Genomic DNA, 16,734 nt, shown 5'->3' with positions numbered 1-16,734 from the left:
ACGTGGAGGTAACTCGGATGGAAAACCCCACTAGTTGGATTCCACCTAAAGAATATTAGGAGACTTTTAATGTAGGGAGAGTCGGGCAGCATGACGGGCAGAGGTTTATACGGTATACCCCGCCTACAAAATCTCTCCAGGGTACATCTCTCCGGTCTGGTTCTATGAAGGGCAGCTAGTAACCTATAAGGCAAGAGTCTATTATCGAAAGGGAACTATAACGCCCTAGCCTACGAAAGTCCTATTTACCAGTCGTCCTGAGTATCACCGCCCAGAGCGCCGAACGCCATTTATGCGATGTATCATGAGACCGAAGCAGGTATCCTTGCCTTAGTGATATGCACATCATACAGGTATCGGATCAGTGGTCCGGAGTTTCTCGATCGGGTGGCGCTACCGTCTTTTGTACGACGGGAACGAAGTGTGGACGAGGTGTGGATGACGCATGTACGTGTTGCTTGCAGGCCCCAGCTTCATCACCAGCAAGGAAACATATCCGTCCTCAAGCGCTCCCAGTCGACACCGAAGTCCGAGGGACTTGACAATGGCCAAGATATTCCAATCTGTATCCGGTTAGCAAAACCAATCCCAACACAATGGAAAAGTTCTAATGCGGGGGAAGAGCGCGAAAGGCAGGTAGCAGTTCATGTTGGTCCTACACCCAGTTCTGCATATATTTTAAAGGCACCCCCGAAGCATGGCCAGTTCGTCGCCGTGTAATATAAATTTAATATAAAATCGAGCGTTCCGAAATGACCGGCGGCCGAACTTCTTGTACCCTGGACAGGATGCCTGTAAATATCAATGGTTCCGCGCTTAGCAGATCTTGTGTGGCTCCGTGACTTGGGGGCTTGGGGACGATGTTGTCTATGGAATCGAGGTCAACTCGACGGCCAATAGCTAGGACTGACCGACCAAGAGTTCTAAGCTCAGTATAAAGAGTGGGAGTTCCATCGTGCTGAAAGGACTTTGGTTATAAGAACTCGAGTCTCTACTGGCTAGTGAATCAATCCTTTACAAGAACTCCCTAAGACAAGAGATCAACATGAGGCTCCTTACCATTGTTGCAGCGGTCGCTGCATTGTCTTCCGCAACTCCGGTTCAATCGCCAGAGCTCGTCGCCTTGGAAGCGAGCTTCGCGGAGCATATGCCAACCATGAAGGAGAAGCGTCAAGGTTCGTCTTCCAACGACGTAGTCAGTGGCGCCTGTCGAGACGTCTTCTTCATCTTCGCTCGAGGGTCCACCGAGCCCGGGAATATGGGCCTCACAGTTGGCCCTGTCACATGCTCGGGCCTGAAAATCACCCTTGGTCTGGGGAGCGTTGGGTGTCAAGGCGTTGGCCCCCAGTACAGGGCGAGTGTCGGGGACAACCTTCTACCGGCGGGCACCTCGTCGGCCGCGATCAACAACGCCGTGAGCTTGTTCGAAACTGCAAGCAGACGATGCCCTGACGCAACCCTTGTCTTTGGAGGCTACAGGTATGTCTAAACCATATTCGCCGACAGGCTCGTCTGTAAGTACGAATAGCTGACGTTGACATGTTCAACAGTCAAGGTGCCGCTGTCATGCACGGTGCGGTGTCCCGTCTCTCCAGCGCCATCAAGGCGAAGACAGTTGGCGGAGTTCTGTATGGCGACACCCGCAATTTTGAAGAGGGCGGAGCGATCGATGTGAGTACTACCACCTTTTCGTGGGACTGATTCCGTGCTCTTGCTAACCCTTTGTCAGAACTATCCGAGGAATGATGTCCTCATCATCTGCCGGCTTGACGATGGTGTCTGCGGCATAGGTCTGGTGGTTACAGCTGGCCATCTCTTGTACACTACTGACGGCAGTGTGACCCGTGGAGTTTCCTTCCTCGCTGGGAAGGTCCGAGCTACACGTTAAGAAATCTAGGCGTAAGTTGATGGTTTCCTTGAAGAACGATTCATTGCATGAGACGATGTTCATGTGTGATGAGTATGATGCACGACAGCTGTTTATTGTCTGGAGCACAAATGAAAGTATGAAACACATAAGCCCTCTGTCGCTAAGCCGACATCAAGCCACCACAATAGATCAAAAGCGTATTGTGACGTGCAAAAGTAGACTCAGACATTAAAACGCAATAATTACCTTAATCGGCGGTCAGGATGACTTGAGAGTGGACAAACTCTGAATCGTAGATCCATGCAGCAAGGCACCAGTGCGGCTTTTCATCTGATGCCATGGAGAGCAGAAACTGGTGCCCCAGTCACAGCGTTTCAGGGCCCCCGTACTGTAGGCTTTGTCTACTTAAGAATTTTTAGCACTATCATTCCACTGGAGTTGGAATAGGGAATATTTATAACTGCGCTATACTACAGCAATGGATCTAAGTTATACAATTACACTTTGACCTCCTTGTCTGCTTCAGGCCTCGTCTCCGTCTCTCCACCCGATCTCGCCACGCCCTGGGCGCTTTGTGGATCGATGGCCTGAGCAGGCTGCTCATGAACAGAAGCTTGATCCTTCTGCAGCCCTGTCTTGATCTCTTGATGGTCCTTTCCCAGAGTTTGCTTAGTGATCAATAAGCTAACTAACAAGCCGACTCCAGAAAAAGTCGCATACATGATCCAAAGCTTCGAGATGCTGTCGGCGATGATTTCCTGCGCGGCAACGCGCTGGTTGGGATGAAGAGAGTATACAACTCCGATATTGGCTCCCGCGTTTGCGCCACCAAGTCGTACTGCGTTCTCCGGCCCGACAGCGGAGACAAGTTTGCCTTCGTACTGGTTCATGACATTCTGATAAAGAACGCCTCCAACAACAATAGACATCGATGTAGCCAGATTCCGAACAAATTGGAACGTCGCAGTGGCTGAAGCGATATTTCGCGGCTCGACGAGGGATTGGATTGCAATGAGAGGTGCCTGGAAGTTCGGTCCAACGCCAAATCCAGCAACTAACTGATAAACTATGATCTTAGCCCAGCTCGAGTGGGCGTCGATGTCGGTAAACAGTCCAAAGCCGAGCGTCATAAATGCGAGACCGATCCAAATAGGAGGCTGGTAGAGGCCCGTCTTCCTGATAAAGACGCCGGAGAACATACTACCAATGGATATTGTGAGGACCATGGGTAGAAGATAGACGCCTGACATGATGGGGGAGGATCCCCGAGCCGCCTGCAGGTAAAGGGGGAGGAAGTACGAGGATGAGACGAAGACGAATCCGTGGATGAAGCAGACCATCATTGCGGCGCAATTCGACCGATGACGGAAAAGCTTCAGTGGGACAATCGGCCAGGTTGCGAACTTCCACTCGTTCACTAGGAAGAGTGCTAGTGTGAAGACGCCAAAGACGATCAGGCAGATGACCTTGGCACTGTTCCATGGGAATATAACTCCGCCGAACTCGAGTCCAAGGAGGAGCATGAGGGCGCCGCCTACGACCCCAGCGCAGCCAATCCAATCGATGGCCTTTAAACCCGCCCAGAGCGGGGTTCGCGGGTTGTGGACGTCCAGGAAAATGAGCAGCAGCAGGAATGCAGCGCCATCAAGTGGTAAATTAATGTAGAAGCACCACCGCCAGCTCACTTTCTCCGTGAAAACACCACCCAAGATGGGGCCTAGCGTTGATGCAATTGCCCAAACGCCGCCAATGATGCCATAATAAGCGCCGCGAGACCTGCACAGATCATAAATGTCAGTTCCATATCCCGACCTCTGGCCAATTGTAGGTAAAAGTTTAGCTTTGGGCAGCCACCGACGTACCTAAGGGAGAATAGGTCCGAGATGACGATATTGACCAAAACGAGAAGGCCTCCTCCGCCCACCCCTTGAATGCCACGGGCAGTGATCAGCATACCAATACTCACGGAAAGCGCCGCAATGAGTGATCCGATAAAGAAGAGAAGGTTTGCGAGTAGCAATATGATTTTACGACCCCAGATATCGGAGAACTTGCCCCATACTGGGACCGAAGCGGCAGCGGCCAGCATATACGCCGAACCTATCCATGTATAACCGGCTGCGGATCCGAAATGCGATGATATTGTCGGGAGGGCGGTCGTGATTATGGTCTGCCGAAGATGTCAATACCCAATGAATATCAAGAGGGGCCTCCGTGGTGGTCGACATCGATGGCCTTGAGTTTGATCTCTGGGCCTTGAAACGTCCCAAGGTGTTTACTCCTTGCTTCGTATTTTTTCTTGTGTCGCAGGCAAGAGATGAATGTCGACAGAATGGGCCATCATAGGCCAACGGTTTCGACCACCACTGAAGGCGGAGTGAGGGGACGGAGGGTTGGACTTACTATATCGAGCGCTGCAAGGAAAACAGCCATCTGCACCACGAGTTAGAACTATCTTGAAGATCGTCGTAGCGAACCCATTTCCCAGGACTCATCACAAATTCACATACCGATAACGCGATTAGGATGACGACAATGCGCGCTTTGCTCCTTGTCTTCTCCGGTTTCCCCTCCTCCGTCTTTTCTGCCTCTGCAGCAGGTTCCCGCTGCCCATCTGTTTCTACCGGTCGCGCCGCAGAGGCCGTTGATGTGCTCACTTTTCCTGCAGACATCGCTTTCTGCGATGTGCAGGATGCATCTTCTTCGGGTGGTACCGCTATTGACACAGCATCCTGAGGATTGGTCGTAGTCGCGTTCGCCAATCCATTCGATCTGTCGGCCTCGAGCCTGGCCGACGCCTGGTTCGGTGTCATGGGCTTGCTTCGGTTGATATCAGCGGAATGTAAGGGCCTCTGGCGTTTGCGCCATGATAATCGTTAATTCGTGGGCAATAAAGAGAAAGAAGGCGTAACGATATCCAATCCGAAAAAACGAGACTCCACGAGGGGGGAGTTAGAAGGAATCGTTGGTTCGATTTAATATTAGCGGACGGGACGGGAAACTCGGCCCTGAGATTCTAGCGCTATCTCCACAAGCCCAGGTTCACGTAACTGGTTGCGCAAGATTTCGATACGACAATAGACAGATGCGTCTCCAGGGGTAAATATTTATTAGATTCGTCACCCATTCGGACGTTGCTCAATCGTTTGGGACTTTAAGCCTTAGAGTCGTCTCCTGGGTGCTCGCTGCTGTCGCGTCGCGTTGTAACTTGTAACTAACCAACACAGTAACAGCGCGGAGGCCCGAAGTCAAGCTTTCCGCCATCCACAGTTTTGGTCTTTTGGAACACATCGGCCGCTAATCGTAAAAGGGAATAGGCGAATAGACAATCTTCCGATGCGGGGCACTTATCAGGGAAAGCTTGATTATTGTCTACAGTTCCCGTGAATTTGGACTCCTGTTCTGTCCCAACCAGCTTCCCAAGACTGCACACGTACATATAAAACTTCTCCAACGGAGTCTCGTGCAAGTCGTGTCAGATTAAATCTGCCATTGAAACCAACATCAATGTTTTCTCCTCGACTTGTGTTCCAAAGAACATTTCGTGAGACCCAGTCTGTCCAAGTTTCCAGCAAAATCACTCGGTTCAATCAACCATATTGCCCCACGAGCGCCCGAAGGGCATCCAATCACACCCGCACGATGTCCATTTACAGCAAATCAAACGTATCGACCGCTCCAGAAACACCCGTGGAGAATCCCTCTACCTCCGCATCCCACAATGCCTGGTCATCACCCGGTCCGAGTGCTATAGACCTGCGTTCCGACGTTGTCACCACGCCCACACCATCCATGCTCACAGCTATCGGCAACTGCTCCCTCTTCGACGATGTCTTCCAAGAAGACCCAACTACTTCTTCCCTAGAATCCTTTGTCGCGTCCCTTGCGGGTAAGCCGGCCGCAGTCCTAGTGCTTTCAGGTACCATGGGGAATCAGGTTGCGATACGGACCCATTTACAGGCTCCGCCGCATTCCATCATCGTCGATGATCGCTCGCACATCATCCGGTATGAAGCCGGCGGCGCGGCGAGCTTGAGTGGAGCAATGGTTACGACGGTGAAGCCGAGTAATGGAAGACATTTGACGCTGGAAGACGTCAAAGAGCATGTTGTGCTCAGTGACGATGTACATGCATGCCCAACTAAGATGGTGTGCCTCGAAAATACCCTCAACGGAACTATCCTACCACTCGAAGAGTGTCGGCGGATCAGTGAATGGGTGAGAGGCCATGGCATAATCATGCATCTTGACGGTGCAAGGCTATGGGAAGCGGTGGTGGCTGGTGCGGGCGAGCTCAAGGGGTACTGCGAGTGCTTCGACACCGTGAGTCTCTGCTTCAGTAAAGGTTTAGGTGCGCCGATCGGCAGTATCCTCGTTGGACAGGAAGCCTTTGTCAAGAGGGCAAGATGGGTCCGGAAGAGCATCGGCGGCGGCATGAGGCAGACAGGAATAATTGCTGCGCCCGCTCGAGTGGCCGTCGAGGAGACGTTCTTGGGGGGGGGGCTCCAGGCTGCGCATGTACGGGCGAAGAAGCTTGGGGACTATTGGGAGAGCCTAGGGGGAAAGCATGAGTTCCCAGTCGAGACCAATATGGTCTGGCTGAGCCTGAAAGGTACAGGCGTGGACACGGATGAGTTCATCAAGCTCGCGGAGTCGAAAGGACTCCGGGTCATGGGAGAACGGCTCGTTATACACTATCAGGTCACGGATGAGGCGGAGGGTAAGCTGAAGGAAGTTATGAATGATGTGTTCTCGGGCAAGGCCAAAGGGGAGAACTAGACAAATAAGTAACATAGGCGCTGACATCGAACTCATTGTCTAAGTACCCTCAAGTCTCAATACGTTTAGACCAGTGCCTGGGGAGGGAGGAGGTGGCTGATGATAAGGCATTTCCACCATACCATATTGCTGTAGAGGGGCCAAATATCGCTAAGTCCAATCATAAGGACCATGCCACTGGATCATAGAACCTGGTCGACTCCCGCCATATACACGCGAAATATCCATATACCAATGCCAGCTCCGATGAATATTCTACTCCATGCAGTATGACGATCACACTTATCATCCTTACACATTCAGCACCGCACGCGATTCTATAGACCTAGTCGCCATTCCACACTGCTGGGAGTTCGGCATTTGGGACCAAGAGACTCCTAGCCACCACAGCAACATCATCCATCCCAACCAATGCGCTCGCACACGCCCCAGAGTCCATGATCATTCCTCCTAGCGAATTTAACGCACTTCCGCGGACGATAATTGAAATTGTCAGTTTGTATAGTACTTCTGGTCGAAGTATCCAGGCAGTGGATTGTGTAGCTCGACGAATGCCACATGATACCTGATGCAATATCCAAGTCTTGCATTAGTATAAGAAACGGTCGCTGGGTCCGGGCCGGGTGGGAGTGAGCGGAACGGCCGAAGTTCGTTCTCCTTAAGGGTCGAGACCTGATGGCTTCGAGTGGGGAAGATCAAGTCGTAGAGTGCGTGAGTGCTTTGTGAGATGGGTAGTTTGAAGAGGAGGGTGCTTGGATAGTCCAGGGACCTGGCGATGCGAGATAACATTTTACAGTGGCATCTTCTCCAAAAAAAGGTTCCTGAGTTTGAAGATATCCCTGGAAACCCGTCTTGAATTCCATCATGTCGTTGATCCTCATTGGTGATTCCGGTGTCCGTTATCCGCTCGATCGTCTCTTGCCATGCGCGATTGGCCGTAGACGGGGACCTTGATGGTCGGACTTGTGCTAACCCACAAATGCGTCTATGACATGCTGCATGACTTCACTACCAACTGGACCTTTGGTTGCAATGGTTTAAACTCACCGCCTTCACGCTGGAACTTATATAAAACCAGCGAACACTCTCTAACTACTTGTATGTAGGAATATCAAATATCCCCGCCCAGTATCAGCAAGTCCTGCATCCTGTAATTACGTCATTCATGTTTCAGCTGAGGTGAGACCGGACGATCGTATTGCTGCGCCATAGCTCTAGGAGGGTTCCAAAAACCCAAAGATCTGCAGTGACATGGAATAAATGGATATTTCACTGGAGGATTCAATTCCTGCTGTTCATTATCGTATGGAAACCCTGAGCGGGGCCAATGAGATATATATATATAGGACACCAATTATGTCGAAGTAGTACAATACCGGCCTAACAAGCTGTCGACATCCCTAGTCATAAAACGCCGCATCTAACCGACCAGCCAAAAAACTCCCAACCATCGATACTAACCCTCGATACTCGCCCTATAACTAACTTATGCTATTTGTCATTTAATACCAACTGAAGATCCGGAGCGATTTGCAGTCAAGTCTTCCGGAATTATCATGTTACATCCGATTATCTGTAGTTCCCCGGTTCGAAAGAGGGGTTACCCCAGAGTAGGTAGGTATGGTAGGCTGTGGTAGATAAAGGGCGGGACTCTCTTTTTGCTGCTCGTTCTGATACTCCTTTCGCTTTCTTTGTCGGTCTAGTCTTTCCATTCGGTCTTTATCTGGAAGATTTATTCCATCGGACATTTTATCTCCTTGAAAGCACGTCAACCGTTATTAGTTCCCAAAATCCCCAGTATGGGTATCGTTTCTACCTTCAGTATTGGCACCCTCAGCGATTGCATCGGTCCAGTCCTTCGTTTACTCGTTGGCATCATTACAAGCATCGTAAGCCTAGAAGTGTGAAATTACATTCGATATCGCATGATTCTAACGTCAGGTCGTTTTAGCTCGTAGTGTATTGCGTTTACGTTCGATATTTCCATGCTTTACGCAAGTATCCCGGTCCCTTTTTGGCATCATGTACAAATATCTATATGACATATTATGCCTGGAGGGGAGACCGACATGTTCACATATATAAGCTGCACCAGAAATATGGTGAGTAGCATTGCCTACCCAACCAGGTGTGTCCTATGTTGACTTTCCGATCTAGGCCCTGTGGTTCGTGCAGGCCCCAATGCACTCTCCTTCAACTCGAACACGGCCCTGAAATCCATCTATGGCTACCGAGCGAACGTACAAAAGTCCGACTTCTACCGTGCTTTTCCCGCAAACAAGCATGCTATCAGCGTCCACAGCAGCATCGATAAGCAGATGCATGCCCGGAAACGGCGCGTCCTTTCCTACGCGTTCTCGGATCAGGCGATTAAAGCTATGGAGCGGTTCGTCCTTGCAAATATAAGAACTGCTTCTCAACTCCTCACAGATACCACTTCGACCCGCTCAGACGGTGGGGAGAAGGTATCTATGGAGTCGAAAGGCTGGGGATATGGACTCAACGTTGCGGACTTCTGCAACTGGTTAACTTTTGACATCATGGGCGACCTGGCATTTGGAAAGGCCTTTGGCATGTTGGAGAGCCCACAGAACCGTTTTGCTGTGGACTTGGTCAGCAAGACTGCCCGCAGACACACGATCGTAAGTCTCTTGTATATTGCTTATGGTTTCAGAGTTAATACTGATCAATAACTGTTAGTGTGGGTCATTTCTGCCACTCCATCATGCCAAGCTTGACAGTGTCCTCTTTCCCAAAATCGCGAAAGGTCGAGCGGAATTCATAGCTTATTCCAAAGCACAGGTTCTCGAACGGACTGCTCTCGGACAGGATATCGACCGGAAGGATTTCTTTCACTACCTGCTCCAGGCCCGAGATCCTGAGACGGGGCAAGGTTTTAGCCAGAACGAACTCTGGGGCGAAGCGAATCTCCTGATCGTTGCTGGGTCCGATACCACGAGCACCGCGATGTCGGCCACCATCCATTACCTTCTCCATAACCCCCGGGTTATGGAGAAGGTATGCCTCGAAGTTCGCCGGGCATTCTTGAATGTCGAGGAGATCGTGTCCGGTCCGAATCTCACTGGATGCACCTACCTCCGTGCTTGCATCGATGAGGCGATGCGCCTGTCACCTCCTGTCCCGGGTTTCATGCCTCGAGAAGTCCTGCAAGGAGGTATTGAGATCGATTCTTATCATGTCCCTGCTGGCATCGATGTTTACGTTCCACATTACGCAATTCACCATAACAGCGCGTATTTCCCCCGCCCGTTTGAATACATTCCCGAGCGCTGGATTGAAGGCGCAGAGGGGTTCCAGGCCACCACTGAATCGGTCCAGCTCGCTCAATCCGCATTTAGCCCCTTTAGCCATGGTCCCCGCGGCTGTATTGGAAAAGGTTTGGCGTATGTCGAGATGATGCTTATTATGGGTCGACTCATCTTTGAGTTCGATTTCAAGCTATCCGCTACGCAGAAGGCTCCTGGCGGATGGCTGGAAGGACGAAAACCGGAGGCTCCAGGTGAGTACATGCTTGTGGACGGGTTCGCGAGCTGGAAGAGCGGACCGATCATGGAGGTAAAGAAGGCTGTAAGATCTTAGGAATCAACTTGTATGTATAGTGTAGTTTTCAATGACAGCACTCGCAGCAGTCATGACAGGTTAGCCAAAAGTTTGATTCTCGTAACCGCATCAAATTTTATTCTCTCATTGACTCTTTCTAAACCTTTTGTATTCTAAACTCCAAGGCCAATCGATCGATTGACCATTCCATTCCCCGACATGGCTTAATATGCTTCACGACAGACGTCTACCGTCAACCAAGTTGCATTAATATTAACCATGCCTAATTTCGCCGAAATCGTCCTTCTAGAACTCCATATCGATGGAAGACGTCGACGACAACGCCGAATAACGTCCCCAATTGCGTCTGGTGACTAGCGATCAGTTCCACGTCCCAATGTATCCGTGGCGCAGCAGTCCAGCCGTCGTCCCAACAACAAATAGCCCCGTTGTCAGGCATCAGGCAGACCCGCAGAGAGCGCCACGTACATACATACTACACAGCCAATCAAGCAAAACAGCAGTGCACGCTCGCTCGCCTCAAGGTCCGGTGGAAACATTCAGACGCCTTCACACCACGTTCTGGGCTTGTTAGATGGACCTTGCAGTTTGCACCTCTCTTTAGGTGAACGATATGAGCTGAAAAATCGGGATTTCTGCTATTCATTTGCGAAATTTGGGTTCTGTGTGCCTTTGTCTCCCTTTCACCCGAGTTCATGAGCCGACCGACGACCGATTGGGTATATTGGGCCGAATTTTGGAATTTTGATATTTGCACACTGCCCTTCGGAGTCCGATAGACAGAGCACGACACCGAATGAAATTGAAGCCTTTAGGGACTCCACAGTCAAAGAAACATTTCCTGGCCTTTCTCCTTTGTTGGACTAGGGAATTCCTGCGGAACCGAGTTCGTAGTGCCTACAATGACCAATGATCTTGCTTGATATGGGAATAAGTCTTATCTTCTCGACTTCATTGTTATATCGGTGTGTATGTTTGGTACGGAGGCCAAGTTTAATCGGAGGCGTCTGCCTCCCAGCAGATAACTCCTAGTCGAGCATTTACTCTATGGTATGCGGAATTACGGATAGCCAGCAGGGGGATAGGGCGTCAAATATTCGCCCCTACGTCCAGATCGCCGTAAAGTTAACATGTACGACCACACCCGACCCAACGACCCCCCATAACAAATCCCATTATGCTCGACATCGTAGAGACATGGTTGAAGGACCCCAACGCCAGAACATCTATACACGCTAAAAAAGGGAGATACAACTTTGTATCTATTCAGCTCGGCCTCTTCGAGGAGCCCTTTCTTTCTGCCAAAAACCTTCCATCTGGCCTTGGACACGCCACCACATCTCCACTAACGTCCTGTCAATCCATTTTTTATTTCCTTCCTCCCTAAAAGCTTGTTAGGTCGTGGGAATCGTGCCATGGAGTTAGATCTACATACCAGAACTTGTCGTGCAAAGATGCTGCGCCCCCTTCCAAGTCCCGGAGACTGGGCCAATTCACATTCCATTCCCCTGGTGGGAACTTCTTCGCTGGCATGTTGCCATCATGTCGATGGGCGTAGTTCAGGAGACCTTGCTCCATGAATCCGCTATCGAATCTGCCCTCAATTTCCATCACAGATAGGTAGTAGTTGAACAACTTCCTGTCGGGTCGCAGAAGGAAAAATCCGCCATTGATCGAAGAGCCTGGGCGGTCCTCTGGTGGGAAGGGATGTTCTGCACCGCCGGTATCAGACACCCCAACCATAAGGTATTTGGAAGGTAACAGTGCTTCATCTGCCTTGACCTCCGCTTTCTTGAGTGTATTCAAAACTGTACTAGCAACAGGGAGCGTGAAGATTGGATCGAGGGACTGGGTCAAGAGCATATCGTTGTCGAGGTAAAGAATGCGATCATACTTGTCCAGCTCCCAAAGTTGCAGCTTGGAAAACTGGTCGACCCATCTCGGTTCGGTTGGGCCAACCCAGTCCTTCTCCGGCTTCAGATTTGAGATCGGGACGATCGTGGCGCCTTCAGATGCTAGAACTGACCGCTTATGGTCCGATACGTGTGGAGGAACGAGGACGAGAAGAGGGATGTTGCGGGTCGATTTGGTCTGCGGCTGGTGGAGGAGTTGGTACGCGAGGACGCGGGTGGCAGTAAAATATGCGTCTGGTTCGCTGTCATTGGAAACGCGTGTCGAGAGGAAGGTAGCATATGCCACGCTCTGTCCAAGGACATGTGCCGTACTCGGCTCGTAGATGCGGATATTTGACTTTGGATGGGAGGGTTTGCCCCTTGAGAAAGGGAAACCGAAAGCGCTCAACGGCTTGGAGTTGAAGAGGTAAAGAGTGGTGACAAGGAAGAGCAACGAAACGGTTGAAATGAGCGTGATCACGACCTTCGTGATTTGTCGCGACATGGTCCAGATGCCCTCATGTCTGCACTGCTCATTGAAACACAACAGGAACAGCGAAGGTTGCAGACAAGGATTTGTTAATTACAACTTACAAGAAAAGGGAAGTGAACTGAATTGAAGTCAGGGATGACCGAATATCAAGCTTGCCCAGACCCCAGAGCCAAGAGCCAAGGCCCCAATGCTGCTACGGCTTGGCTGGTTGTTCACGTGTTATTAATAATAAGTGTACTATGTACGTTCATTCGTTTAACTACCATGTACTAAATTCGATAGCGTAGTGCTAAAGCCGATTTGTAGAGAATAGGCCAATCAACTTATTATAATCTAGAAGGCGAACTCACTGCATCTCAGCTGGCCTCCACTAATTGTTACGGTATTACTACCAATAGTAATTACAGTGAAAGACAACATTATTACATTCCAGGGTTTCCTTGGTCTCCATCACATGACTATTCAGCACATCCTTGCATTCTCTAATTTTGACACTACATATTTAATTCCGGTCGATTTTCAAGTTGGAGCGCGACTCCCTAAAGAACCTATTCCTTGCCTTTTACCAGGGATAGCCGTAGGTTGAGCGCACAATGCTCCGCTTCGCAATCTTTGGAACTCTTGGGATCGACTCCCTAACCTTTTGTTTTTTTTTCTCGATTTTTTTTTCCCAACCATTTGTTTATGGTCTTGACCTGAGTTGTGTGCTCTAACATAAAAACAAAGTGTTTCTGCCAAAAATTGTGTTTCCCCGTTTTGGAGGGTGCATCAGCGATGGTAATTGCTCGAATGCTTCAATCTGCGCACATTTCCGAATCTACATAATCCGATGAGCCTATACAAAGCAAGACCGCCCCGCAACAAGACCCCGAGTTGTATACCTTTGATCAAGCTACTAGGCTAGAGTTGATGATGTCAAGGCAGACTCGAATAGTCCTATACCACGGCAATAGGGGCACTCAACTGTGCCGATTTTTATAACGATTGGTGCACTGAAAACCCAGGGGGTTGACTTATGTCAATTGTTACCGTATTTGACCCGACTATACTAGTCCTAGAAATCAACCCGTGCAGTTTAATGTCCTATTTTGCAAGGGAAGTCTCTATACCCCCTCCCTTTTCATAGGCTAGAGAAGCCAGGAGGGCGTTGAGAGCGCAGTGTTATCAGTTTCGTCCACCCTAGATGTGCTTTGATGCCCGGCTCCGCTGCCCACGGATTTGCTCCTCAGTGAACCATTCACCATGCAAACCATACGGAACTCGCTGTACTAGCTGAATCTTTGCGACAACGTCCTTCATTTCTGTTGCGTCGAGGATCCACAACTCACTGGCTGCACCTCTCGGAGCATCTCCTGTTGGAAGTAGCTGTTCCTCATCAAATGTGAAGAATAGCAGGTGGCCCCTGTCCTCATTGGCGCCGCCATCGGGTACAAAGCGGGGTTCTCCTGCGTAAATCCCCGGCGGAAGGGCGAAAAGCTGTACATGGGAATTGTCATTGCCGTCAGTCAAAGAGACGTCGCCTACTAAACGAGTGTCCACAGGGCGACGAGTTCTTGGTGATGATTCTCGACCTCGTCGAACAAGCTCCCCAGCGTGCATCTTCGTAATGATGTCGATCTTCACGAGTGATCCATCCGCCGAGTTCACCTGCGTCGACCTGGAACTGCAGCCATAGACGAAGCGAGCATTCTGCATGCTTTTACCTGGGGCAACAGTGGGAAATTCCATATCAACCGCCGAGAGGGGGAATGAATGCGATGGCCGGCGTGGTGAGTTGCCTGAGTTCAGCGGGAATCTATAGTAATGAAGGCGACAAATATGACTCTCTTCCGTTCTTGAAGATGACCCGTCGGATGTCTCACTTCCGTCGCCGTGTCCAGTGCCCGGAGGCCGCCAATGTTCATGGGTCGACAGGATTGGAGGTGGCTCAAGATTCCCTGCTTGGTAGATAATGTCTGGGGCGATCAATCGACATAATAGCATGCAGACTGCAGTCGAGTTCCCATCCGCATCATATTCGTCCCATGTGCTGGCTGTATGTGTTATGATGCAAGGGTCATCTTCAAACCAAACGATTTTGTCTGGATCGTGCCTCGGAAGCACACCGAAACGAGAGGGTTCTCTCGGGTTGTACTGAACCATCGGTTTGCCTCGCGCAAGGTTTGAAGGCGTTACCGACAAAGGGATGTTGAGAATCACAGTATGCCTCTTGGACACACCGAAGTCGTGCATCAATCTGGAGGTGGACATCCCGAGAACGGGAGCTTCGGTGATGCGTCGAGGATTTGCTGTCAGTGTCTCTAATGACGGCAAGACAGAGTACCGAACGTATGGGGCGTTGGAAATGTTGTGGAAGAGGATCATCTCCCCGGTTTCTTCATCCACTTTCGGATGCGCCGTCGTTATCTGCAAGCTGCCAGCGAATTGTGGCAAACCATTGTCATGTTTCCTACTCTCTTCTCCTTCCGCGAAGGCACCATTGAACCACCCGATTGTCTCAAGTCCGGGAAGACCAACCCTTATTGGCGGTCCAGCTTCGCAAGTCGCCAAAGCTCGTCCATCGTGATATAGCATGGCGGTATTGGCGACGCTGATCCTTCGTATCTTGGCCTTTGACCAGGGGAGATGGGAGACGAACCGAATCAATACCGTTCTCAGAATCTCCTTGCCAACAGCTGACGGCCCTGCAGTGGGATCAACAAGTGTGGAAATACTTGGAGGTATCGGCCTCGTAATTCTCCAAGGCCACCCCAACATTTTGGAACCAGAAGCGCCAAGTTTCCGGTTCGCTTTCAAGATGTCAGTCTCAACCCAGCTGTTGACGAACTGCGGTTGTATTCCGCCTTCGACTTTGCGGAATAAGACTCCCGCGAGCATCCCATCGCCATCGAACCAATGGTACATACGATCCTGCTCATCATTGAGCAGGGGATTCGATCCATTCCGGATGTATTGTCCGCCAGCAAGAGATGCTGGTATCTCTCCCGTGTAAGTACATGGTGTCAATGGATGTGTGGTGTATACGGGAGCAAAGTTTCCCGCCAGATACCTGGTTCCCTTTTAGTCTTCGCGCCCCAATTGAGCTTGCTGGGGCGTATTCACGGATGAGGACTTTGTTTTGAAATTCTACCCGCGGCGTCTTGTGCCATTATGCTTCCAATCTATGGTGAATCTTGGGGGTTAAAAGGCCTGTAGTCCTTGCATTCATTACTGGATGGCTTTTGCAATTCATCTGCGCCCCAGATGGCCCGCACTGTTAAATAGAGGGTTTGCAAAATAATGTTTGCAAGAGCAGTCTGACATGTGTTCTCGCCCATTTCACGGTTCAGGCCCGTCATTGCCTCGGCAAGTTATTCGCTCGCTCTACCCTATGCCGTTTCTACACCAGATCCATTGGAACAAATAAGTTTGAATACGTCATTCGGAGATAACCTGATGGTTTGTTTTCCTGGGCATTAACTCTTCGCTCGATTTGCCCGGATAATAGTGGGGAATGAGGTCTAATACCATTTATCTCTAATTAGTTAGTGACAAGCTATGTTACCTGACCTGATTTGGTACTGTTGTCCGGGCAACCTGCCCAAGGCGGCCGTTACCACCCTTCACCCTATCCTGTATGAACTCCGATAGCCTTATCCTGTTTTTTGGTTCAACGCCTGCGCTTGGTTTCTTCTCTCTCTTCAGATAACCGGAAACACATCGAAGCCCTGCTATTAGGGCTGATATGCTACAGGAGCTTCGATCGATTCTGGACGCTGCCGTAACAAAATGCCGATTGAAAGCAGGAGTTTTACTTTGTTTAGGTACCCTGTCAAGAAAACTCGTCGCTCTTAATCTCCATTCGAAGTCCAGCGGTTGCAACATTACGGAAGAAATAAAGCTGCTTATTTTGCAAGTCTATGACTCTGGCTTCATGATCGACTACAAGAAGGCCCTCACACTCGCGAACCACATCGTTTTGGAATCGCCCGACTAAGAGATTTGGAACGCGGTCTTCGATCTCATTGCTTCCCGCTGAGGAGCCACTCCTGAAACCAGTGCCCTTGAATTCGGCGACAGACCGGTCAAGTCCTCCAATTCATAACAAGGTAGTGAGCAGACAGACCATCGACGAGCTT

General features: G+C 50.2%; 6 protein-coding genes across 6 annotated transcripts; 3 read left to right on the top strand and 3 right to left on the bottom strand.

Annotated features, from left to right (window-relative positions):
- Positions 1–1,045: 1,045 nt before the first annotated feature.
- Positions 1,046–1,888, top strand: P152DRAFT_476854 (putative cutinase 3; the record flags this gene model as incomplete). The annotated part of the gene is made up of 3 exons (XM_033681543.1): positions 1,046–1,479; positions 1,551–1,671; positions 1,730–1,888. The coding sequence occupies 3 exons, from the start codon at positions 1,046–1,048 to the stop codon at positions 1,886–1,888; spliced, it is 714 nt and encodes a 237-aa protein (XP_033530545.1).
- Positions 1,889–2,310: 422 nt separating this feature from the next.
- On the bottom strand, positions 2,311–4,896 carry P152DRAFT_461963 (uncharacterized protein). The gene is made up of 4 exons (XM_033680241.1): positions 4,381–4,896; positions 4,274–4,303; positions 3,733–4,040; positions 2,311–3,646 (listed from the first exon to the last, which is right to left on the bottom strand). The coding sequence occupies exons 1-4, from the start codon at positions 4,681–4,683 to the stop codon at positions 2,368–2,370; spliced, it is 1,920 nt and encodes a 639-aa protein (XP_033530544.1). The 5' UTR covers positions 4,684–4,896; the 3' UTR covers positions 2,311–2,367.
- A 373-nt stretch (positions 4,897–5,269) lies between these two features.
- P152DRAFT_176002 (uncharacterized protein) lies at positions 5,270–6,895 on the top strand. Its single transcript, XM_033674140.1, has one exon. It carries the CDS (start codon positions 5,378–5,380, stop codon positions 6,647–6,649), a length of 1,272 nt encoding a protein of 423 aa, XP_033530543.1. The 5' UTR covers positions 5,270–5,377; the 3' UTR covers positions 6,650–6,895.
- A 1,464-nt stretch (positions 6,896–8,359) lies between these two features.
- P152DRAFT_461960 (cytochrome P450) lies at positions 8,360–10,354 on the top strand. Its single transcript, XM_033680240.1, has 4 exons — positions 8,360–8,538; positions 8,601–8,751; positions 8,807–9,291; positions 9,350–10,354. The coding sequence occupies exons 2-4, from the start codon at positions 8,688–8,690 to the stop codon at positions 10,247–10,249; spliced, it is 1,449 nt and encodes a 482-aa protein (XP_033530542.1). The 5' UTR covers positions 8,360–8,538; positions 8,601–8,687; the 3' UTR covers positions 10,250–10,354.
- Positions 10,355–11,064: 710 nt separating this feature from the next.
- Positions 11,065–12,684, bottom strand: P152DRAFT_461958 (nucleotide-diphospho-sugar transferase). Its single transcript, XM_033680239.1, has 2 exons — positions 11,667–12,684; positions 11,065–11,614 (listed from the first exon to the last, which is right to left on the bottom strand). Exons 1-2 carry the CDS (start codon positions 12,626–12,628, stop codon positions 11,494–11,496), a joined length of 1,083 nt encoding a protein of 360 aa, XP_033530541.1. The 5' UTR covers positions 12,629–12,684; the 3' UTR covers positions 11,065–11,493.
- A 1,111-nt stretch (positions 12,685–13,795) lies between these two features.
- On the bottom strand, positions 13,796–15,806 carry P152DRAFT_517105 (retinal pigment epithelial membrane protein; the record flags this gene model as incomplete). Its single annotated transcript, XM_033682988.1, has 2 exons — positions 15,719–15,806; positions 13,796–15,665 (listed from the first exon to the last, which is right to left on the bottom strand). The coding sequence occupies exons 1-2, from the start codon at positions 15,763–15,765 to the stop codon at positions 13,796–13,798; spliced, it is 1,917 nt and encodes a 638-aa protein (XP_033530540.1). The 5' UTR covers positions 15,766–15,806.
- Positions 15,807–16,734: the final 928 nt, after the last annotated feature.

This window comes from Eremomyces bilateralis (assembly GCF_010015585.1).
Source record: "Eremomyces bilateralis CBS 781.70 unplaced genomic scaffold P152scaffold_29, whole genome shotgun sequence".
Taxonomy (NCBI): domain Eukaryota; kingdom Fungi; phylum Ascomycota; class Dothideomycetes; order Eremomycetales; family Eremomycetaceae; genus Eremomyces; species Eremomyces bilateralis.
This window is presented reverse-complemented; position numbering and strand designations above follow the sequence as displayed.